At 49.5% G+C, this 25,016-nt stretch overlaps 1 protein-coding gene across 4 annotated transcripts in view; it reads right to left on the bottom strand.

Annotated features, from left to right (window-relative positions):
* Positions 1–13,128: 13,128 nt before the first annotated feature.
* NECTIN1 (nectin cell adhesion molecule 1) overlaps positions 13,129–25,016 on the bottom strand; it is a 154,438-nt gene continuing 142,550 nt past the window's right edge. For 2 of the 4 annotated variants that reach the window (XM_034754671.1, XM_034754670.1), the window contains exon 9: positions 13,129–14,129. In XM_034754671.1, the coding sequence (XP_034610562.1) occupies positions 13,911–14,129 (219 nt within the window). In that variant the 3' untranslated portion in view covers positions 13,129–13,910. Of the gene's footprint in view, positions 14,130–23,811; positions 23,857–25,016 lie in introns of all 4 variants that reach the window. The other 2 variants (XR_004643663.1, XM_034754673.1) reach the window with 2 other exon arrangements.

Genomic DNA, 25,016 nt, shown 5'->3' with positions numbered 1-25,016 from the left:
TGCAGTCAGAAGTGAATGACCAGAAAGTTGTTAGCAAATGCAATATGGTTTGATGACATCCATGAAATAAGTTGATGGACTCAGCCTGGTTGCTAGTGTCCGTGTTAGGAAAACACCATCACAACCCATGCCAACGGGAAGTCGCCGCAGAGAAGTTAAGGGCTGAATGGACTAAGAGGGTTGAACTAACCTCTAGGAAGGTCCCTTTAACTAAGGGTCATGTTACAGAGTGCACTATCATTCCCCTTGCTAATTTTGTACACATACGGAGAGCTTCAGTCTCCAGTGCTTTTAATCTGACATTCCATTCACACACATCTAAAAAAAACATCAAAATTGAATCAACTCTTTATAATGGTTCAAGGTTTCTTGAGACACCAGTTCGCTGGGCCGAGCAAGCAAGCCACCAAGACTCTTGGGGGGGGGAGGGGAGTGCAAGTGAGTGAGCAAAATAATCCACAAATAAAAGTCCTGGGCACATGCATTCTTTGTAGCAGAGACAAGTCAAGTTGTACTTCCCAAGCCTTCAAGCACTGAGAGAATTCATGTTCTTCAGTGATTGTTCATGTGAATCCCGGCTCCTCACTAAGACGTTCTGTGTCATTAATATAAATTTGTCTCCTGTATGCTTTTTCCTTGTGAAGCACAAAGAGAGACACAACCCCCAAGATCTGCCACAATTTGTTATTGAGTTTGTAATATGTAATTGTGGGAATGATTATAATATTGCCAACTGGATTTCAGTTGTCCCCACACACGCAGACAGGCAAGCTGAAATAAGCAATGACAGGAAAATGTTCTTGTTTGCACACAAATACGTTAATAACTAGCAATTTCAGGCTGGGAAAAGTAGGAAAAAAATAAGCTGAAGGACAAAAAAGCCACACATATTAAACTCAATGGGGAAGTTAACTCTAGCGATGGCAGTACTGTGGATTTGGAGTGGGACCTGGTGAATTACAAAAGAGATCCAATGAGTTAAAAAGAGTACATCCACCCTAGCCCCCTTACCTCCCCCCATTTTGCATGCCTTTTAACACAACCATGAAATCACATTAATTTCTCTAATATATGCAATGCCATAAGTTACTTTTTAATCATTATGATCAAAATTTTGCTTAAAATTGAAGGCAGCTGCATTTGTTTCTGTCGGATATCATAATTGCAATTGTAAATTGGGAAACGTAATGTTTCCTGGTGCTGCTGTGAGTAATAGCTCTGAAATCATTATAGATAGGTAGATATAAATAAACCAGGAGATCTATAAAAATAAGCAAAAGCAAGTTAAAAGGATAATTTGCAGATCAAACAGGAATAGTGGAATAGGAATGCAGAAAAAATATTTCACTGCACAGTCAAAGTGTTCTTTAAATGTATTTGCACCATTACACAAAAAGGTAGGTAACAGAGAAAATTGCTCTACTAGAAAAATCAGAGTGGGGAATTAATGGGCAGGATGTATTTGCTGAGAATGTTGTTTTGTTTTTGTATTCACAGAAGAGAATTCAGCACCTCCCAGCAAGTTGTTCAAGGGCTCAAACTGCAGCCCAACAGCCAAATAAGGCCACCAGAATCCTCCTTGGCACGTTTGCTTTTTGGCTTGCCCTCTCCATGGATCTGATCTTGCAAAGTGCTTCTGGACACCTCCATCTCCCACTGCTTAGCACCTTGTCAGGTGGGATCTGCAGACGGTGATGAGAAAGCTGATCAGCGTCAGGTTTCTTTCGTTGGTGGGCACAAACAAGAAGCAAGGTTTTTTTTAAATACCAGGGAAGGTTTGAGTGAAATGGGGAGATGGTAGGACGAATGCATGTGCCAGATCTCTGGTCCCCACTCCCAGTCCTTTGGGCTGAATCCCCAGCTGGCACAGAACTGGAATAGCCATCTCTATTCTACCCTTTCCTGACACTGCTCGGGTATGTTGCATGTTCAGAGCACCTTGCACTCTGGCAGTCCCTGGGTGCATATGGGGATGGCATAAATGAGACAGTCTAACTTACACCAGGAGCTGAAGTGACCCGAGGATGGGGGTGGGGGGTGCTCATATTCTGTGCTGAGTTCATTTTGGCCACACTCAAAGATTTGGCTCTGCATATGCATTTCTATGCAATGATAGGTGTGCTCCTGAGACTCCTAGCAAGTTGTGCTTGAACCCTTTGATCAAACAAAATTTCCTCCCAAATGTAGCATGAAATTTGGAACTCAGGTACGCTGGTATAAATCCAGAGTAACTCCACATAAGACAATGTAGTTATTCCAGATTTGCACTAGTAGATGCATATTCTGGCTCATAGTGTGAGGATAACCACAGAAATAGTTGTGAAAAGCCCAGATTGTACCAGTCCTAGATACCACCCATTCATGTGCTCTGTAAAGGAAACACGGGAGGGTGAGGTGGGGAGGGGATTAATGGTGACTTACATGACAGTTTTGTAGATGTTTTCTGTTTTTCAAGACCCAAGAACTGGAAAATGGCCAACATCATGCCAGCATTTATCAGTAGTCCATGAGATACAGCAGGCAATTACAGTCCAGCCCATTTAACATCAGTATGTGGGGAAGGGATATTAGAAACAATTTTGTGAGATTTAGAAAGTGAACACTGTGAAAGGAATCATTTAATTGGGGGATGCCAACATGGACTTATCAGGATGTGATCATCTGCTCAACTACCTCATTCTTTAGCTTCAAATGCTGCGGCCACGTTATTATTTCTTGAGTTCCACAGTAGAGATTGTTCACTAAGGCGATGAGGCACAGGGTTGGGAGTGACACAGGTGGACGGGTAGATAGTTACCTGCCTGGGAAACAGGAAAGTGGCCAGCATTTTGACAATATACCAGAACATCTCCAGGTGGGAAGAAGCTACCAATGGAGCAGCTGACCCGATGGCTTGTATTCATAATGTGAGCAAAAGGTTAGAATGCAGAGATCACACATGACATGGAAGTTAGCTGCTGGGGCTAATGTCAGAGTCCCAAAGAAACAATGAGGAACAACGGAGACCAAGATCCTCCAAGCCACGTAGAGAAATGGGCAGCCCGAATTAATAGGCCATAGACCTTCAAACCCATTGGGTGGCTTTGGAAACCCCAGTCTAAATATGTGGAACAGCTTTAAATGACTAGTTCAGATGATGGGGAAATGGGCAGACAAGCTCAGAAAATGAACGGCTGTGAATACTTCAAACGCTTAAACAGCGCAGAGGAAGGAGAAATATAGAGAGTCATGCGGGAGGAGGCTACAAGGAAGGATAATGGGATGAAATTAAATAGTAAATTACATCTGAAGATTGTATACACCCTCTCCCCACACTGAACTCTCTCCACCTTCTCTCCCCAGGCAAAGGGTCCTGTTTTAAACTCTGGGGTCACTAATCCTCAGCTGGCATAAAGTGGAGTCAGTGGCGCTACATGGGTTGATACCAGCTAAGGATCTTTCCCTAGGACAGCATACAATCCATTAACCACACACGTCAAGCTGTGGAGTGCTCTCCCAAGGGAAGCAACACAAGTCCAGTCATTGGGAGCATTCAGAATTAACCCAGGTAAAGGACCAGTGATTTTACTGCAGGGAGTAATCCTGCATTGACCTGCAAGGGATGCACTGATTGGACTTACCCGTCTCTAATTTTTGTGATTCTATGGTCTGATTCACGGGGCAGGGTGAGAGAGAAAGCGTGGCCTCCGTAAGAGAGGGCAGCGTCAAATGAAGGGACCTAGGTCTCTGTGAGGGCCAGGAGCTGGAGGGAGCGAGATAGGAAGAGGTCATGGGGTAGCTGTGATCATTTTAGTGATGCCATGTGCATTCCAGAGACAGCAGGAGAAAGGCATGGGGATAGGCGTGAGGTTAGGGATGCTGGTGCAAGAGGGGTGGGGGTGCTGGCGGGGATGGGTGTGGGAGGTGAAGAGGATCGGGCCAGCCTCATCATGTTAATGGAATGCTTAGCTTACACACTCCCTCTGGCCTCCTTCTGCTAAGCCAGGGTAGCTTGGTGGGTACAGATCAGGGTCTCTTGTGCTCCCGGCCCTTTGTACCTTGCATGCAGCCATGCAGCACTGCATTTTGGTGCTGGACAGGATGTAATTCTGTGTGGCTGCTAAATACGTCCCCATTTTCCCTGCAGTGGGGAACATAGGACACACTGACCCTTCCCTCCCAGCCATTCAAAGTGTTCCTCTGCCTCTTTGACAGCCAGAGATGCAGAGCTCTTGGAAAACGGAGAGGCCTCTGGCACCCAATCCCTCCCTGCTCTGGCCTAGCAAGCCCCACGACTGTCTCCATGACCGGGCCTATGTGCGGAAGCCATGACAGGTGACTTGACCCCCCGCTGCACAGCCCTTGTGCCAATCACCACAATCCGCAGCCCAAGACAGCTTAGACAAGAACGCTTTCATCTGTTAAATCTTCCATCGGACTCTAATGGCCCTGCTTCTCCTGTCCAACATCACTCAGCGTGACTCCCTAATTACTGTAATTAGGGAGCGCAGGAGAAACCTGTGTGGTGCTAAGGAGGCGCCATGCTCAGGAAATGGATTCTCACCATGGGCCAGGTCCATTAACAGGTCAGCAAGCCTGTCGCTTCCATCTCCCAGCGCAGACAGCTCTCTGACACCCCCGAGCTCGGGCAGCAAGGCTGAGAGGCCTCGGACAGGAACGTCAGCTGTGATGGACAGTTGCTGCCTCCAGACTCCTCTCGACTTCCTTCCATCACTTGCTTTTAAAGCAAAACGCTTTCCCTACTCTGTGAAGGCCACTCTGTAATTGAAGACGATCACACCCAATGGATCCACCACACCTAGAGAGGGGGGTTGTTACCTCAGCTCCACTCATGGAAGGGCAGAGAGATGGCTTGAATTGCCCCAGGTCATGCAAGGAGTCTGAGGCAGAGACAGATCCCCTGAGGGCCAGTCCTATGCCTAACCTCAAGTCCAGCTTTCCACTATTATATTCTTACGGTCTGTCCAATTCAGGCAAACCCATCCTAGCCAGCAGCCCATCCGCACATGCTTCCCTCATTGGATTAACATGACAGTCACCTACAATCTTCCCTGGAACAGAACACATTTCACTCCACGCCTGTAGCAGCGTCCATCTCCCTCACCCTTCGGAGGTTCACAGCAGCATTTCCTGCCAGGCGCAGCGTCTGCTAGGAGCCTTGCAAAGACAAGAATCGACTTGGTTTGCACTTCAATAGGTGCAATGGCCCTGGGAACGTTCACATGAGCACTATACCTGGCCCATCCCATTGCACCAGTGAACTAGCTAACGCTCCGGCTCTGAGTTAATGAACCATAAATTCCAGCTTAATGAGTTTTATACGGAGGAGAATCATTAATGTAATTAGTACTGATGTGAAAATGATGTTGCTCGAGCCTGAATGAGGAGGGAGTATTTTGGGGGCTGGAGGGGGCCAGACGGGGGCGGGGCGGCTGGAGGAAGTGTTTTCTTCCCCAGCAGCGTTTCAGGGATTCTATTCTCCCTGAGGAAGATGGCTTTGTATGTTCGTCGCAGATTTAACCTTGGCTCCCATCCGCCAAAAAGAATATATAGAGTGAGAACACAATGATATTAAAGCAAAGAGATCAACCGCCTCTGTTTGCCAGCTGAGATGTGGAATCTTTAATGTAGCACTTTACCACTCTGTCCTTTAATTTGGGGCCCTTTTTTTCTGATCCCTACACATAGCATGGTATTGTCTGGGCTCCTCGGTGTCTATTTTTTGCTCCTGCATGAAAAGATGTCTCTAAAGGCAGCTGTTTCAGAGATAAAATAACAGATCTTTGGCTTAAAAAAGAAAATCTATCTATCTATGAAATAAAGGGCCCAGCAGGATATGCTCTGTGCTAGGATAAGGGCTAATCAGAGCCTGGTAAGTGTTTGAGATGGAAGCTTGGAAAGGCACTGTAAGTGTTGACCCTGCTTGCAGATCTGATGGCGGAAAAGAAATAAGATGAACTGGAATGAATGGGGCCCCAATCACCTTTGTACAAGCAGCCGTCTTTACCCCCCGATCCCCAGTCGCCACAAGGCTCAGGGTCTGCAAAGTGTCTCTGCTGAACCTTGGTGTTCCAGCGGGGGGGGGGGGGGGGGGGGGGGGGGAAGGGGGTTTAAACTCAGACAGGGATGGTGCCAAGGGTATCCTGTGTTATATTGTTACACAGCAGCCGTGTTCAGCTGCTCTTCTCCTTCGTTTAAAGCGAATGCAGTGCTAATGATAGGTGCAAGACTGGAGCTCTGCAGGAGGAGCTATCAGTCAGCTCTCTCCATCCTGCCCCGGAATTCATATTCCAGGTCCATCCCATTCTTGGCCCCTCTGCTGAGACACCCATCAAGGGGAACTCCTTGGGCCCATGCCATTCTCTGCGATGTCCTGCTAGCCACTGGGCTGAGGCCCTAGCAACTAGTCCCATGCAATCCCACAAACGGCCGCATGACGGCAACCTAGGGTGGAGTCACACCAGTGGCCTAGAAGTGACCATCCCCACCTCAAGCCTTTTGCTGTCTCCATCCCCGGGTGAATTGTTTCAAAGGACCAAGGTCTTTTTATTTATATTTTTTTAAGAGAAGCTCTATCCCTGGGCAATGTAGCTTTCCCATTAAAATAGGCCCTGGAGATTTTTCATTTGCAGAGCTAGTGACTTGTGCTTAGAATTCCCTCACTGCGTGTTGGTCAGACCCATTTGGTAGTGCACATTCTAACCGTGTGCTAATTCCATGGTCAGCTTGGCTGGACTCCAAAGCAAATACACCCGCAAGGGCTTTCTGTGCGCTAGTTCGGGCACTGTAACACAGGGACAGATGCTTAGACCCTTACTAGAGATGCAGGGCTACTCTACTGAGCCATCCGGCTGTCAGGATCTTCACTCCTTGCCTGCAGCTGCAAGGTAATTGCTGCTAAGATGCAATGGTAGGTATTTCTTGTTAACGCCAACCAGATATTTGAGAGAGGTTGGATAGTCTAACTCATAGGAAGAGGGAACTCGGGCTTCGCCTGGAGGAGGTCCTGCTGAGAAATCCTAGCTGTAGCCAAGCTTGGGGAGAACGCTTAGGCTGAAGTATGTTTGGTTGCGGTTATTACTGTAACTAATTTACATTGCACTAGTGCCCAAGGGCCCCCCGTTAAAGATCAGACCTCTGTTGTGCCAGCTAGCTGGGGAAGTCCTATGGCCTGTGTCATGCGGGGGGTCAGACTAGATGATTGCAATGGTCCTTTCCGGCCTTGGAATTTGTGAATCTGGGAGTCACTACACAAACAAGCAAAACAGGGGCACCCCCTGTACCCCGGCGCTCACAATCCGGGGATATGGTAGGAGGATGAAGGGAAGGGGGTGGAGGAAGTGGGATACCATGCACAAGGTTGCAATCTCAGGTGTCATTTGAATGAGCGATAAAGCCAATCCCCATGCAGGGGGAAGTTTACACATGCTGGATGGAGTCCAGACTCTGATCAGAGCAGGGCAGACACTCTGCTGCTCACAGGCATGGTACACCTTTACCCACTCCCAGAAAGACACAGAACTCCACGCAGAAGAGCAGAGCATGCAGTCCCCGTCTGGGCACAGCCCCCCCCCCCCCCCCCCCGCAGCTATGAAAAGAGGGTTTGGCTGAACGGCCATTCAACTTGCCCTGCATTTCCACTCCTGGATTTATAGGTTATAAAGTCCCAAAAGACCAGTGTGGTCATCTGCTTCGTCCTCCTGCATAACACCAGCCATAGGACTTCCCTGAGTTCGTTCCTGTTTGTACTAGAGCAGGGCTGTTACCACGCCACCCTAACTCGTGCTGCGTCCCAAGGACAGGGAACAAAGGGGATGAGACTTGGCTACATGTCCTGGAAAGGAATCGGACAAGCTGCGGTGTTGCAAGTTTGCAAAGGGACCGGTTACTGGCGTGAGTTATTGCAATGTCCCTGAAGGCTGGCCATCAGAGGAATTTAACCTGACTGTGGGCAATGGGCCCACCACATTCAGGAGCTCATTTTATCCCATCCACAGGGTTACTGTAACCAGATATTGGACTTCAAAGGAAAATATCCGGAACCGTGTCTTCCCTCCACCTTTGTCCTCCCTCCATTGGGTTCTTTCTTGCTTGCTTTCTTTTTAATGGGGAATTCTACTATGCTGCCAGTTCCCCATGCAAATCAGGCAGTTGCTAGTTTCATATTAATCAGGGAAAGTGCCCCACCAGCTGGTGCAGGTCATGTGCTCATGGCAGTGCCAGGGGATGTTTGGAGTGGTCACGTCTCTGGTAAGAGCATGGATCCTGGAAGTCCGTGCTTTTCTGCTCCCTCCGCCATGATGCATGTAATGAAACAGGAGCAGAGATGGAGCAGTCTCCCCTCTCTCCGCCTTATGGCTAGGGGCACCAGCCTTCTCCCAATGTTCTCCATGCAGCATGTCAGAACCAGACAGCGGCTGTCAAGCACCACCATGAAGCAGAGCCAGGGGTGCTACATTCATCATCCCAAATAGCCCTGCTTCGGGGAACAAAGCCACGCACCCACTGGCCCACCCAGTGCACCTATTTGGTCCCTGGTGCAGGCGATACCAGTCCTCCTCCCCCAGAGACTCCCAAAAAAGCCTGGGCTACAATGTGGTGAACCTGGTGGACCTTTCAGTTAGCCCGTTGCTGAGCAGGCGCCAGCTCAGAGGAAGGCAAGGAGATCTTGAGAGAGGCTTCCACAAAGAAAGAGACACAGGGAAGACATATGGGATGGAGGTGGCACCTTCTCACCACGCCCTCCTCCCAGAAGGGACATGAACATAACCGTTCCCAGTCCTGGACAGAGACCTGTGTGGGTGTGTGATAAATAAAGGGGTGGGGTAGGTCCCTTTGAGGGACACCCAGCCAGCCGGTTAGCTGTAAAATCCCTCTGGGTAGCTGTTCTCTGCTTGCTTTACCTGTAAAGGGTTAAAAAAGTCCCCCAGGTAAAGAAAAGCGGCACCTGACCAAAAGAGCCAATGGGAAGCCTAGAACTTTTTAAAATAAAAGGAAGCTTTCTGTTTGTGTCTGTGGTTGCTCTCTTGGGGCTGAAGAGATGGGGCAGCAGGAATGCTGTGTATTGGAAGTAAATCAGGAATGTTTAAGATGACACGTTTAGGTTTATTTCTATTTATTTTTTAAGGCTTGTGGACTCTTCTGTGCTAACCCCAGATGCTTTTGTTTGCTTGTAACCTTTAAGCTGAACCCCCAGAAGCTAGTTTGGGTGCTTAATTTTTGGAATTGCTCTTTTAAAATCTAGCAAAAGCCTAAGTTCCAGATGTATTTTCTGTCTTTTTGTTTTTAATGAAATTTAGCTGTTTTAAGAACAGGATTTGGATTGTTGTGTCCTAAGAGGTTTGTGCCTATGCTGTTTGATTAGCTGGTGGCAACAGCTAATTTCCTTTGTTTTCTTCTCAGCTCTTCCCCGAGGGGAGGGGGGTGAAAGGGCTTGAGGGTACCCCACAGGGAGGAATTCCCAAGTGCTCCTTTCTGGGTCCAAGGGGTTTTTGCATTTGGGTGTTGGCAGCCGGGCCGGCTGCAGGCACCAGCCTAACAAGCAGGTGCTTGGGGCGGCTGCTCCAGAGGGGGGCGGCACGTCCCGGTATTCGGCGGCAATTCAGCGGACGGTCCCTCACTCCCACTGGGAGCAAAGGACCTCCCGCCGAATTGCCACCGCAGATCGCGATGGCGGCTTTTTTTTTTTTCTCTTTTTTTTTGGCTGCTTCGGGCGGCCAAAACCCTGGAGCTGGCCCTGGTTGACAGCATTTACCAAGCCAAGGTCAGAGAAAAGCTGTAACCTTGGGAGTTTAATACAAGCCTGGAGTGGCCAGTATTAATTTTTAGAATCCTTGCGGGCCCCCACCTCTGCACTCGAAGTGACAGAATGGGGAATCAGCCCTGACAGGGTATGTGTGTGTGTAGAGGCGGGGAAGGGCTAAAGTGTAAAGCTTAATTGTGCAGTGAAGGAGGTGTGGTCGGAGGGCCGAGACCAAGCGCCCAACACTAGTTTCATAGCAAAGAGACCAGGGAAGCTGCTTTAACTCTTACATCACTTTTATTTAAGCTCTGTGGTCAGTCTTGTCCTTCAAAACAGCTCCATCAACCATCAGCCATCACCGCAGCAGGTAGGGCATGTCACCCCCAACTGGACAGGAGACACGGCTTCTAGTCTCGCACGAGGTAAGACACGGAAATAAAACACCGAAATCATCCACCCACCTGTCGCTGGGACATGGGGGCTGCCGCCTCCCTCGCTGTGTATTCACATTCAGCCACCTTTCCTGTTCAATCCAAGCAACCATCCTTTACCTCCCCCACTAAGGACGGCACTGTTGCAGGAGCAGGTCCTTTGTCTATGCAGCCTATGCCAAGGTGTGGGCTTATCCTAGCTGGATGGAGACACCCCTATCTGACATTGCTGAGGCTGGACCGCTACCTCTGGAAGGTCAAGACTTGGGCGCGGGGGGAAAAGTAGTGTGATCCCTTTGCTATGGGGTTGGGGAAGCTAGAAGATCTATGGGACAATTTATTTGAACCCATGAATACAGAGGAGCGAAATGAGGGCCTGGATCAGAACCATCCCTGGATTCGGCTTTGTAGAACCAAAACCCGATCAACCCAACCTCCCTCTCCATCTCCCGAAAGGTTTTACCCATCTCCAAGTGGGGGCCGTGAAGGAATCTGGCGATACCACCAGACCTTCTGCTGCAGCACAGACAAAAGGTCCTCCTTTGTTTTGTGTGTCAAGAATAGGGGAGAAGGTAAAAAAGGCAGAGAGAGATCAAATGTTCCTAAGTTTAAAACATGCACTGGAAAAATCAGGCAGCTGGTTTCAGAGGCTGAATTTCTGTCTCGCTCTTTCTTTCTGGGGAGGATAGAAATCCTTTCGCTTTGCTGAAAAGCAAAGATTTCTGTGTCTCTTCTATGTGGACAGCTCGAATTCAAATTTGTCCAAGGCAACTGGATTTCCCTTGCACTGCCATGCGACACTGCGGTCTGCCTACATGTCGTCCCCTCACCCATCGTAGTACCGTCCTCCCCCAAAGACTGCAGAAGAGATGTCTAGCTACAGAGATGTCCTCTGCCCCCTCTCCCCTCCCACATACAGTCCTTTCATCTGACATGGTCCTTATGCACCTGAAGAGCTGATCATGTTGCTTTTGTTCTGCCTCTCATATATGTGCCCAGATCTGGGGTGAATGTGGAAACAGGCTTCCAATCAGACCCACTTTAATTCCTGCTAGCCTGGCGACACCCCCTTTCTTTTAGGAAGGGAGCCGGAGGGAATGGCCCTTGCCCATGTGTTTTCGTGGCTCAGCGGTGCAAGGTTGCATCTCTCTGCAGGATGCAAAGACCCCAGGGATTTTCCACCACCACATCTCCTTCTCTAAAGGGTGGACTAAAGGCTGATTGGTAGAGGAGGCCAAAGTACATTCCCATTGGCAGGGAACTGGCCAGTGATGGCAGTAGGTCTAGTTCAGAGCAAACCCGGCTCCGTGGCACGTTAAGAGGAAAGAGCGAGAGAGAGAGAGAGAGGTCTAGCATTTGAGTGGAGACAGGTGGCACTTGAGCTCATTTGTGAAGGGAAGTGAATTGGCCAGTTCTCTGGGCAGAGGAGGCCGATCAACGAAGCGTGAACCCTAACCGTACCAAAGGATCCAAACCAGCAAAGATGAAAGGGAAAGGATTTCAAGACCCTCTGTCTGTGATTAGGGGACCCATTGGCCCTTCCATGAGCTAGGTGCTACCATGGGCTGCCCCACCTGCTCCGCGTGCCAGCTAGGGGGGCTGCACACTTTGGGATGGCCGTAGACCAGGAAGAGCCGGTGCCCCCTTCCTTGATCTCTAGAGGCTGCCAACCTGGTCAGCACAAAGCAACAGAGCCATTCAGTCCAACAGAACCCACCCCAACCCCAACCCCAACCGGCTCATCCATTTTCCTCTGCAGGGGGGAATGATGTCATCGCTACAGGTGGCCATGCTGTTTTCCCAAAACAGGATGTGGCGCTGCGCACAAGGAAAGGGTAGAGCCAGGTTTTTGGGAAGTCCCAGGAGGTGTGGGTGGAGCCTGGTTCCTTCATGGCACGTTATTTCCTAATGGAAGCAGTCTCTCTCTTTCTCTCTTGATATCTACATATTTTAGCCTGCAGGAAATATATGAGGTAGTGTGGACACAGCCGTGCTTCTGTGTAAGTCAGGGAGTTGGGGGACAAGCAGGATGAGCTCAGAGACAAACCTCTGGGGTGGGAGCAAAGAAAGTACATAGAGCGACCTTCGCTTTTAGAACCAAACATACAAAAATAAAAGTGACCCAGTCTGTTTGCGAAGGCAGGAGCTGGGCTGACAGCATCTGATGTATTATTCCCCCCATGGGGCATCTTTAATACTGTGGTGGTTTCCTTTGCATTTGTGCAAGGAGCATTGGATACTGGTTTGGTGTTGGAGAACCAGGCAGATAGCTGGGGGCGCCTGGCTCACATGTCCTTATGGATCAGCAGTGCGAGGTTGTGTATGTCTCCAGGATGCAAAAGAGCCACCCCAAAATTAAGAAAAATAAGAGTCTGTTAACTGAAGACACGTCCCCTTGTGCATAACTGTCCATTCTTTGTCTCTCCCATGCTGTACCTGGGTGGAAAAGGTTAGAAATATCCCTGAAGCCAACTATTCTCCAAGACTTTTTTTCCTCTTGTTCCTCTTCTTCTTCTTTTCTTTTTTTCTAATACAAGTGAACAAGGAGGTGACGTGGAGATGAATTCTCTTATTTAAAACACTTGGTGGTTGCAGGAACTTACACTTTCATATACATACACACGCACACACTCCAAATATCAAAAAATTCACAGTCCAAAACTAAGACGATTTAAAAAAAGTTAAAAGGCCAGATTCTGTGTTGGCTTTTATCCTTCATTAAGAGCAAGAAGATTACCTGAAATTCTGATTTGTTTTCTGTATTCTGCCTGAGTTCACTTTAAAATTCCAATCAACAGGTGCACAGACGGACCTGGGGTGAGCTTTAGACTTTTGGAAAAGAAAATGATGGTGTGTATATCTACATATTTTTCCTAATTAGAGATTTATTTTTCTTTTGGTTTCAGGTTATATGATAGAAAGTTCTAGGAAGATGTTCCAGAATCCATTGTCTTTCCTGTGCCCAAATTCAGTTCCCACACCCTCTGGGTTGGGAAGAGTCAATGCAAGAAGTTGGGAGCGGGGCAAAAAAAAAAAATCTCTTCTGCTCTGGGGCTGGTTCTGAGCCTCTTTCATTGCAAATGTCACATCATTACATTTGGTTCAGAAATCTTTACCGTTTGGCTCTTTGAACAGGGCTCCCGGTCCCAAACGGTATTTTCAAACAAGAGAGTTGCAGACGCAGACCCGGGCCCTGGCTGGGAAGTTTCAAAGTAGTACAGAGATCATTTTGTTTGGAAGTAAAGTAGAGTTGGGAATTTTAGACACGGTGTAACAAGGTTTGTGAAGTAATCCGCTCCAGGATCCTCTTGTGTAAATGGTGTAAAAATTGACACTAGGGAACACAGACACTTGAGTGGGTGTGGAACATTCCATCCAACAGAGGGCAGTGGTGCACCCACTCAGCCGTCCACTGACACACACGCGCATGCACATAGCCAGCTCGCTACTGGAAAGTGATGGGGCCAAAATTAGAAAAAAAAAAAAGATGCAAACAAGGGGAAAACGTCAGTGTATGACACATAGAAGAAGGTAGAGAGTTCCCTTGAGCACTAATGAGCAGGCGGATACTTAACCTAATCATGTCAATTACAATTGCACCAAAATTTAAAAACAGGAAAACCCAAACAAAAATTCTCAGTGGCTGGGGAGAAATCAAAGGCCTTGGTTAATACGTGAAAGGTCAGGAGATGTGAAGAATTGGCTTCTTTGCTTTTGCTTGACTGTGTGCTGTTGTTTTAAACATACTGTTCCTTAGGACAGATGTATGGTGCCCGGGAACCTGGTGGCGGGCAGCAAAAGGAGACATCAGCACGGTTAGGATACAGATCTTCTGGGAGGTATGATAAGGGGTTATAGACACGGGGTATTTTCTCCAGATATTGATCTTCAGGTGAGCAACAGCAGGTCAGGTGATCACTCGCATCCGGTATCTCTGAGTGACACTTTCCAAAGTTCTGGGAGAAGACACAAAGTCAGTGAATAGAATCATGCAGCTAAAATGCAGTAACAGGCAGTGCTATCTAACTCCCGGTGAGATACCCTCAAATAATGAATAGCGGCAGGGAAAATAATGGAGCTCTGTTGGGTTTTTTTTGCAAAAAACAAACTTCACATTTCATCCTGGGCCATTTTGGCACTGAGAAATTTCTGCCTCACCCCCAAATATGCCCATTTTCCCCATGAAAATTTGCATACTTTGTTCCCAATCCTGCAAATCCTTTCCCAAGGGCTTAATTTTACACAGGTGAGTTTCAATGGGATGATTCACATGTGTAATATTTACCTTAGGAAGGAAACGCATAAGAAGGGGCATGATAAAAGCATAGATAATAGAGACAGGTGTAGAGAAGGGAGATGGGGAGCTTCTGTCCTCCCTGTCTCATGACACAAAAACCAGGGACGGTCAATGAAATTAAAAGGTGGCAAAATTCAAAACGGATCAAAGGGACTCCTTTTTCATGCAGTGCATAATCAGACTGACACACCCTGCCACTGGATGTCATTGAGGTCTTGAGCTTAGCAACACTGAAAAAAGGAGCGTACATTTATACGGACAACAAGAATAGCCAGAATTAAAACAGTTAAATGCTAACAAACATTTTGGGACCAATATTAGATCTCATGCTTCAGAGCTTAAATCAATCTACTCCTATAAGGATTTAAGAGAAGCCCTCGTGTGCGGGACAGATTGTCTCAGATCTACCTAATACAGGATTCTTATACACCTTCCTCTGGTGCATCTGGTGCTAGTTACTGTCAGAGACTGGATACTGCACTAGATGGACCTGGAATCTAATCCAGTCTGGTTATGTCTATGTTCCTTTGTAAAGTGTGTTTGCAGGATCAGGCCTTGGAGAGTGAAATGGTTTATTGTCCAAATAAACCTGCATATCCTTATGCACGTGCTTAACTTTATGCACTGGAGCAGTTCCATTGAAATCACTGGGACTACTCACGTGAGTAACACTAATTGTGTATGTCAGGTTTGCAGGGTTGGGGCTACAGTGTTGAGAACTGAAATGTCCAATTTGGAAAAATATCGTGGATTTGGCTCGGACACAAGACCATTTCTTTCAAGGTGGGAAAACAGACCCAATCTTTCCTCCATAAAATGGTCCATTTCTTCCCGGGGCAGAGGGAGGGAGGAAGGGAGAAGAATGCAGTGCTGCTCAGATATTTTGAGAAATCTGGTTCTTTTCTGCAAGCCCTGAACAAAATGCAAACGCTTTGAATTCCAAGGTGCTTGAGTTTTTGTTGTGATTGCTTTGCCCAGTTGTTAATAACAAATGACAATCAAATGTCACTTGTTCTAGTGCAAAATCACCAAGATCTTTCTTTGCTGGGTTTTCTGCGAAACAAAAGGGATGATTGGAAAGAACATCCGCTAATGCTCAGCTCCCTCCTCTGTGTGTGTGTGTGTGTGTGTGTGTGTGTGTGTGTGACAGAACCAGCCTGTTCAGTGCCCCAGGGAAATGCAAAGTCTTCACACGCCCTCCCTTGGGGCTGGCAGTGGATTGGAATGATTCCTTCCTGCCCACACATTTCTCTATTGTTTTGAAACTCTGCAAGCTGATCTTGGTGAAGCATCTAGTGGGGACATCTCTCTGCATCCCAGGCACCATTACAACGATGTGGGTACGTCAATTGCCTTCAGCTCCTGCTTCCTGTTCTTTGGTCTCAGTACATTTAAAAGGACACCTGACAGCTCTTTTTCCTATTAGGCAAAGACTGGCTTATCCGCTACATTTGGGGCTCAAGAGGCCCTACTCCTGCTTTGGTTTTCCATCCAAGGGCTAGCTCCCTCGGGATGGTGTTCTTCCTGGCTAACTGATTTGCTGAAAGGCATTCAAAGGAGTGAGTGGGCCAGCTTTGATGTGTCACACACCAAAAACGAGGGCTTGCTTTCTCTCAGAGACACCGCCCTGCATTTAAAAATAACACCCTCAAATCTTGACCCATCCAAATCTCTGTTGTTCCACATCCTCATGGGGGCAGGGGTTGTCTTATGGGTCCAGTGCTTAGTGCAATGGGGCCCTGCTCCTTGATTGGGGCCCCCGGTGCTACTACAACATAAATTAGATATAGAGTCGAGCCCTTTACTTCCCTGAAGCCTCTTTTATCCAAATTCATTGTTCTCCATTCTATTGAGGTTTGGACTACAACAGAGCATTATCTGCTGGGGGAGGGTCCCTGCGTGGTTCTGATACTACAAAGGCTGATCAAATATTGAGCACCCTGGCCTATGTTCTTTTAAAACTGTTGCAAAATGGATGCAGTTATCGGCAGCACCAGACAGGGAGCCGTTCACTGGCCGTAGCCAAGGAGCATGCACATCACACACCCATTCATGCAAACTCTGGCTCATCCTCCTCCCTTTTCCCCAGTTCACCTCAGTTTAGGCAGGGCAAATCAGGACAAGGTAAGGAGAGGGGAAGAGAGATCAATGCTGCCTACACTATTGGCTGATTATCTCCAATGGTTTTTCCACCTTGTTTTATGCTGAGCTGCTACGGGCAGGAGGGGGTCAAGGAAGCAACCCAGGCCAGCCTGCCAATTGTGATCCTTCGGGTTTTCAAGCATCCTGAATTAACTTTTGGACAATCCTCTGCCTGTCTGGTGAACCAGTAGCATCTATAACCCATGGCAACCAGAACACAACACTCCCATGAAACAATGCAGCATCGTAGATTAAAGGAACATTCTCCTCTCCAGGAAGAGAGCAGCCTGCAATCATTTTTTATGCATGGGCTTTGCTTTTGGCCTGGCTGAAATGCAACTTTGTCTTGGCCCCATCCCTTGCCACAGGGTGGAAATCCCCAAAATGGCGCCATTCAGTGCTAGGATTTGGATCCTCAAGAAGAAAAGCCTGAAGGAACAGAAAGAACCTCTCAGCCCTCTCTCTGCCAGCTCCCGGATAAATATTTCACCAGGCTGCTTTAAAAAAATAATATATATCCAGAAAACAAAATGTCGTTAATGATTTATTGATGGCTCTACAAAGCTGAACTAATGTGCGAGGCAGCAAACAACCTGGAGAGCTGCATGTTCTCCAAGCAATTTCAGGGGCCAGGGAGTGGCAGGAAAGGGGTGGGCAGCTTCTGGGAGTAATGGGTTGCAATTAAGGGATGGAAGATTATGCTGAACATCAGGAAAACCAGTCAGCCTGTGCAATGGTGTCCCCAGGAGAAGGGGAGGAACCCTGTTGCTTGAGACATTTAAAGCACCAGGGAAGGCGCTGTAGGGAATGATCCTGTGTTAGGCAGGAGATGGATAGGATCATAATCAAGCCTTAATTGCTACAAGTCCATTAAGGTTTGCCACACAAAGTCCCCCTGAGCTTCAGTGGGCCCCCTGAAGCCCCACGTGGTCTGGCAGTCAGCCACACAGCTGTTTCGGTGCCCTTTCTGTGGCGGTGTCAGTAAATATTAAAAGCCTGGAACCCAAAGCCCAGGCCTACAGGACAGGAACAGTCACACCCAGCCCAGGGCTCAGTATCCATACCACAAGGGCAAACACAGGAGTGCAGTAGGTCCCTGCATAAAGGATGCTGTTAGCACACACATCTCAAGCAATCACACAGCAGGGACTGAGAGCAGCTACCAGGGGAGAACTATTGCTGATCAGATAAGCAATTCTTCTGCTTCTACAGAACATGCTCCTATCTCAAGCTAGCTCCCTGCCTACCTCTAACTACTCAAGACTCTGAACCCAACCTATCCACCTCCCACCATGTAAAGGGGAGAGAGGCCTTTCCTCCTCCCTCTTTAGAGCCAGGGTCATTAATCAGTCCCTGCACTTGCTGCTGAGAACCCTTGATAAGCCTCACCTGGAAGGCACTTGCTTCCATGCCTGCCAGCTGAGCCAATCCGCTTGCAGAGGCAGAAATCCCTATCTGAGCAAGGATTTTAACCCCTTCCCGGCCAAGAAGTGGTCAGGGTTTGCCCACCTTACCAGACTGGGGATGTTTGTAGCAAGGGACGCCACCACCCAGTGCGTGAGCAGGTGTGCCGTGGCGGGCACAACCCTGGAACTATGGGCAAGGAGGTCTATAATATTAATCCCAGCCGGAGTTGTGCATCCCGTGTGGCACAGGTGTTTGTGCCGGAGTAGGGTGCAAATGGGTATGTCAGAACTGGGCCTACAAAGGGATTCATTAGCATGCGGGGTGACAGGCATAGTGCAAAGGAGTTTCTTATCCTCACACAGCACAGAGACATTAGAAACGTGTTTCCTTAACTGGGTCTTATGGCTTGGTGGTGGATGGAGTTGAGCTAGAGATGCAGGAAGACACTGGAACACAACACAGCTGAGCATTGCACCCGGAGAAACACAGGGGAGCTGATGGGGATACACCCCAAAATGCTGATAACCTGGGGAAGGATCCCAAGGAACAATGAGGGTCTGATTTAGGGACCCTGAACCATGCTGAGAGGCCAATGCTGAGGCCTCAGTAATTGGCTAGTCCACGGACACCCAAGTGGCTAGTACAATGACAGCAAAGCTATTATGATGTAGCCCAGAGCAGGGATCCTGAGACATACCCCAGGGCTAGGGCCCTGAGTTATAGTGAGAAATCTTTATGGATCTGCTGCAAAGACCATTGGAAAACCATGGAGCTGGGCCTAAATCAACCCCTCAAGGACCCATGAAAACTGGGGGCTTCCCACTGCAGATTGAAATGTGCTGCCTATTGCCCATCACTAGAAATACCAATACCCAATAGGGCTGCAAGAGATGGCCAATTACAGGGCTTGCTCCTCCACTGCCAAGCTCATTGGGCCCAATTTGCCATTGCCCTGCAGCTTGCATTGCCATTTATCCTGGTGTAAGGCACTCCCAGGCTGAGCCGTGCATTGCACGTGGTGGCATAGGCACTGAGGCAGCATTGTGTGCTGTTGCACCAGTGCACTGTGCACAGGTGTAGGTGATCACCCAAGGCACAGGGCAACAGACGATCAGCCACCTTGTGGCCGCTTTTCCACCTGAGCAAGGTGGGTGCAAGAACACTGCCATCCTGCCTTGGTAGCACTGTGTGACCACAGCAATGTAGACCAGATTTTGGAGCTTAGGGGAGAAAAAAGCATTCCCTGGGCCCTCACACCTTCCTTAAGCCTGGGAATTCAGAAGCCAAGACTGCTCGCCACTTTGCTCACTTTCAAGTAGCAGGAGGGAAGGGGATTGCACACATCCTGTGTTTATTAACAGCTCTGACAGCCAGTGCCCTGCGAATCTCTCCCTTGTCCCTCTGTGACATTTCTGCAACCTTATTTACCTCCAACAAAGTTTGAAATGAAATTATGGCTAATTAAATTTAGCTGCTACACGAATTTTCCCCCCACCTCTTGTGTGTGCTCTCCCCGCCTTCACCTCTGATGCAATTCCATAGAACGCTTATGTTAGCTGGGATATTTATTTTAAATCATTTTAAAGAAACTGATTAAGTAGGGTGTCAAAAAGCCATCCATTTCAAACAGCCCGGCAGATTAGTATTAAACTGCCTTTGTTTGATTAACATGTTCTAATTCAGTTTCTCAGTCACTCTAGTTCCATCATCTCTCCCCTCCTCCCCCCCCCCCCCCCCCCCCCCCGGAGCTCTTCTCACATCTGAAAGTCACTCCTTAAGCATAGTTATTAGTGCTGTGAATTGTTTTTCCCTTGTGACCTGGTAATCACCAATAAATCTGTTCATCCCTTGCCAGGAATGAATTCTAACCCGGGTGAAGGAGGGGATGGGAGGGGGAAAGATATTGGCCAAGATCTTGAGGTTTGGTTAACTTCATTTCCATGAAAATCAGAAGCAGGAAAGACAGAATTACAAGTGGGGAATATCTGGAGAGGGCTCTGTGCCATCTGGCCGTACCCAAAACATTATCACTCCCCTGCAGTGGGATTCGAACACAGGACCTTCTACACGGCTAACTACTATTTGAGCTAATGGAATAGCTGCATTAGCCATAGGCTATTATCCTCTATTGGGCCAGCCATGGCTAGAGGAAGGGACAGATGCAATAAATATCCTTTGTTAGCATACTAGTTGTTTTCCCTTTAGAGGCAGCTACTCTGGACCATGTGAGGTTAGCTAGAGTTCAAGTCTACTTTTCTAACAATATCCTCACAAGCCACAAACGGGATTTGAACCCCAGGATCTACAGACTACTGAAACTGAAGCAGCAACTCTACTAACCAATAGCAGGAAGAGGTGATTATCCTCTAGGGGACCAGTCACTAGCAAGGGATGCTAGCGATACACACCACGTTGCATCCTTACCAATGGGAATTACTGACCGGTTGGGCAATCCCCAGAGCACTGGGAAACAGATATTAGACTCAAGCAGTTGCCAAAATACTGGCGTCTTGCATCAGTTTCCCCACTGTGTTTATAAACGGACTCCTCAGCACTTTTAGAGCCCTTTTCATCTTCAAAGTGCTGCACAGACTTTAGCTAATTCTCACAGCACTGCTGCTCGTTTGACACCTTATCTATCACAGAGCTCCTTGATTGCTCACCACACCGGGTATATAGTGAGTAATAGCTGCAAGGAGCAGGGAGAGGGGCTGGGACCAGGAGAACTGGGTTCTCATGAGCAATTGATTCTCTTTGGGCTCTTGGATCCAGACCCAGAGGGTGGATCTGAGGTTTGGTTCGGAGGGGCCAAGCCCCTCAATGAGGAGCACACAAATTATTCACGCTGGAAGCTCAGCGCTGCAGGATTCCTTGCCGAGGCTTGGTCTCCATTTGAAATGCTACAGCAGCAGTTCTACTGCCGGAGCGCTCCAGGGTAGCCCCTCGGTACAGAGATGGAGGGGTTCTCCCGTCCGTGTAGGTAATCCACCTCCCCAAGAGGTGGTAGCTAGGTGGATAGAAGAATTCTTCCCTTCACCGAGCACTGTCTACACCAGGGGGGTCAGCATAGCTCCGTCTTGGGGTGTGCATGTGGATTTTTCACACCCCTGAGCGACAAAGCTAGGCCAATGTCAGTTTTCAGTGTAGACCAGCCCTAAGTCTAGCATAGCTATTCATCTGGCCCCATTGCTGCAGTATCTGACTGCCTCACATGCCCTAATGGATTGGGCGTCAGAGCAGGGCTATTAACCCCACTCGAAAGGTGGGGAATGAGGCCCAGATTGCAGTGGGAGTTAGGCAACTAATTACCTTCAAAAATCTAGCCCTAAGTCACTTGCCCAAGGTCACTGTCACTGCTGAGAGTCTGGATTTCTGGTGTTCATCATTTCTGAGCCCCAAAGGATGCAGAGCGCAGGGAATTCGGGGATGGAAATGAAAGGCCTGCGCCGAATAGGGGCAGGGGTTCGGGGGTTGCTGGTGCTGAAGTATCATGATCCATTTGGATGCATCGAAACAGCAGTAGTGGCTAGTGCAGTGGGCGAGGACTCAGGAGACCCAGGAGGGTCTATTCCTAACTCTGCCACTGGCCTGCTGGGTGACCTAGGGCAAGTTACTGTGCCTCTCCATTCCTCAGTTTCCCCACCTGTAAAATAGGAATAATGTAATTGGTAGAGCACTTTGAGATCTATGGATGAAAAGCACCATCAAAGCTAGGTATTATTAAAATGGAACTGGAAAACTGGCTTCTACTGCTCTTGGATGCAGCCTGGATTTGTGGATTCAAATCCAACCCCTTTAACCATGAAGGGGTTCACATCTGAGGTTCTGGTTCTGGCCTGTCTCTGGGTCTGCTGGTACTTGGACAGCAGGCCTGGGAGTCTGCCTCCTGGTTTCATTTCCTCCTGTCACGTTGGGGTCTTGGAATCTGTCTCGTGATCTGAGCCGTCCACATAACAGGGACGAGACGGGAAATTCTCAATGTGAAGATTTTTTTTTTTTAATAAAAGCATCAAAAGTGAACCCCAGCCCACGCTGTGTCTGAGTGGGGAGATTTTGCTGCGGTGAGATTACACTTTCAAAGCACCATATGACCGGCTTTATTTTTCCTTCAGAGAAACCAGGAGGCTTTCCAAATTTGGATTTGGCGGATTACTGTCCTTGCGCTGGCAAGAAAATCCCCCACCCCGGGAAGAAAAGGCAAGACCTCCCAAGATGGATTAGAGAACGCTCCCCTTCTTTATAGCTCCGAGAACAGCCTCCCGTTGCAGCGCAAGAATCCTTTGCGAAAGGAGGGGATAAAGGGTGGGTAGATCTCTGCTTTCAAACCTCTCACCTTTTCCTGGGCTCCCTGCTCAGTCTAACTATAACGTGCGAGGCTGTGTGTGTGTGTGGGGGGGTCAGAGTTAGGAGCTCGGGGTGGGAGCAGAGGGGAAGGAGGGCAGGGGTCCACAGTGGAATCTCTCGCTTGTTTCCCCTCTGCCTGCCAGCCCCTCATGAAGGGGAAATTATGCTTAGCCTGCAGCTGCCTTTCGGAAGCTGCAAAGGGTGGATAGTATCAGAGGGTGGAAATTCAGCTCTGCTCATTTCGCCAGGGATGGGTTTGGCCCCCCTGGATTATGCAGCATGGATCTCGCCTGCGCCTCCAATAGGGCTCTCGAGCCTGTAGGAAGAATAGGTTTGGATCAGGTGCTGTAGGAATGGCTGACAAAGGGCATGCTGGAATGAGATGCCATGTCCCACAGGGCATGCCACTGTGGGATCTAGGAGCCAGCAGGGAGGAATACACTCAGGCCAGCCGCCTGGCACAAAGACATGGCTCTACCTGGAGGTGACCTGAGGGGGCCGAGACTCACGTCTCCATGGGGGTCTGTGTCAAAGTGTGAACCCCAGCCTGGTGAGGAGCACGTCAGAGATGTGAAGCCCAGGGGGTCAAGGGATCCTGGTGAGCTCACACGATGTGCAGTGTGCCAGTGACAGTGCCGAGTGTGTCGGAGGGAAGCAGGGTCTGGGGTGGCGCACCACAAGGAGGGAACGCAGGACCCAATGTGGGGCACATGGGAGAGGGATACGGGGTGGGGCACCTTAAAGGGGGAGAGACATGCAATATTCCTGGGCCAGCCTAGAGCATATCATGCCCAGATCTCTGCCACTACCAACGGCCCAGCGGGGAACGTATCACAGAGAGGGAGGCTGGTTCTGATTAAAGGCAACGTCTCTGTTGCCTGTTGGTGCCAGCCCCTAAGAAATCCCGGGCGGTGGAGCCCTCTGCTTGTCAGCCTGGGTGGGTGCTGTATAACCTGCTGGGACCCAATCTATCCCTACAGCACCAGGGCAGGGCTGGATTCAAGAGGCCCAGTCCACCTTCCATCCCAGTAATGGTAGCTGAGGGGCCTGGGCTGGGACACGAAGCCTTCCGGCCGGCTGTCTAGAACCCAGCCTGGGTTGGTAGGGAAGGCTGTCTGGTGCCCTGCATGAGATGAGTTGGCTGGTCTCAGCCCAGAGGGTGGGTGGTCACAAGCCCATTGCTCCAGTGGCACTAATCGGCCTCCTTCTCCATCTCAGTGGGTAGGCCGAGGTGAATGACCCATGGATCGGCGCTCCACCTTGCCCCGAGGGGAGGGCTAGGTTGGCCTGATTTGTGTGGGATGGCTGGCTGTGCCGTGACCCATGCTCTCCCTGTCCGTTGGATAGAGGCACCCAGCATATGTGGCTGACGACTCAGCACCGCCCGCCTGCGCTAAACTGACAGCGGAACCAACAGGATAAAAAAAAAAAAACACCCAGAAACTTACTGTCCGCTCTCGCTCGTTACGTCTACGAAGACCTTGATCCTCATTCTGCATGCAGGACACGGGCGAGACACCGCAAGAGAGAGAGGTTACCGTCCGCTCTGGGCAAGGCCAGTGGCAGACACTTACCTACCAGCTACTGTGGGGCTCTACAGGGCTCCTTCCAGCACAGGGAACCAAGGGGGTCTACGGGAGGGTGGCAGGCAGACCAGACCCATCCGACTCACTCACACAGTCACTCCAGCCTCTGCAGAGACCCTCACCCCAGAGTGTCCCCTCCTCATGGGGACTCTCACTCCAGGTGCTCCTGTCCCTGGGATGCCCTTACCCCAGACTGTCCTCTCCCCACAGGGACTCACCCTCCAAAAGCTCGTCTCTGGCGGGACCCAGACTGTCCTGTTCTGCAGTGACAGGAGCAGGGGACCAGCCTGGTGGCTGAGACATACCAGGGCTGGAATGGGTCTGAATCCTTGTAGCATTTTCCAGCAGACCTTTGTAAAGCTACTTCCCTTCCTTAACGTCCTTCACCCTGCCCCACCTTCTTCCCCTTCCCCGGGTGCATCCCCTCCCCTTACCCCCGCCCCCCGCTCCTGCCCTCTCGTGCCTTCTCACCCCCCAGGCAGTCCCCACTAGAGTCTCAAAGCCTTCGAGTGCCCATGGGGTGTGCTCCATCCACCAATACCGGGGGCCTGGGTTCAGTGCATTCCCTCGCTGCAGCAGGAGGAGGGAAATTTAAAGCAGTACCAGGGCTGTCACTTTGCTTCCCTCAGGCAGACCCTGCCTCACCCCCTGCCTCTGCCTGTGCCCTTCAGTTGCTCAGACCAGCAGCCCACTCCCTTCCCTGGCTGCCTTGGGCCTCAGAGACATGGTCCTTCTGCTCGGAGGCTGGGACTTTCCATCTCCTCCCGGGGCCTGAGCTTGTCCCCTTTGAATGGTGCCACAGCGAAGGAAGGGGCAGGGGGAAGCGGCAGTCACCTGAGACACACAGGTAGGAGGGGCACGGGGGCATCCTTCCCCTGGTAAACGGTCTCCGAGCTGTTTGGCAAGGTTGAAAGGCTCCGTCGGCCAAGGCTGAGTGCCAAGGGGTGCCCGCCGCAGAGCAGGCCTGTCCCTTCCCTGCAGGGCTGTGACGACAGGGCCGCCCTGGCCGCTGTAGGGACTGAGTCAGGAGAATGGGAGATGGATGCACCTCCCTGGGGCTCACTGAG

This window comes from Trachemys scripta, chromosome 21 (genome assembly GCF_013100865.1).
Source record: "Trachemys scripta elegans isolate TJP31775 chromosome 21, CAS_Tse_1.0, whole genome shotgun sequence".
Taxonomy (NCBI): Eukaryota; Metazoa; Chordata; order Testudines; family Emydidae; genus Trachemys; species Trachemys scripta.
The sequence above is the reverse complement of the archived record's forward strand: the minus strand, read 5'-3'. Positions and strand labels throughout refer to the sequence as shown.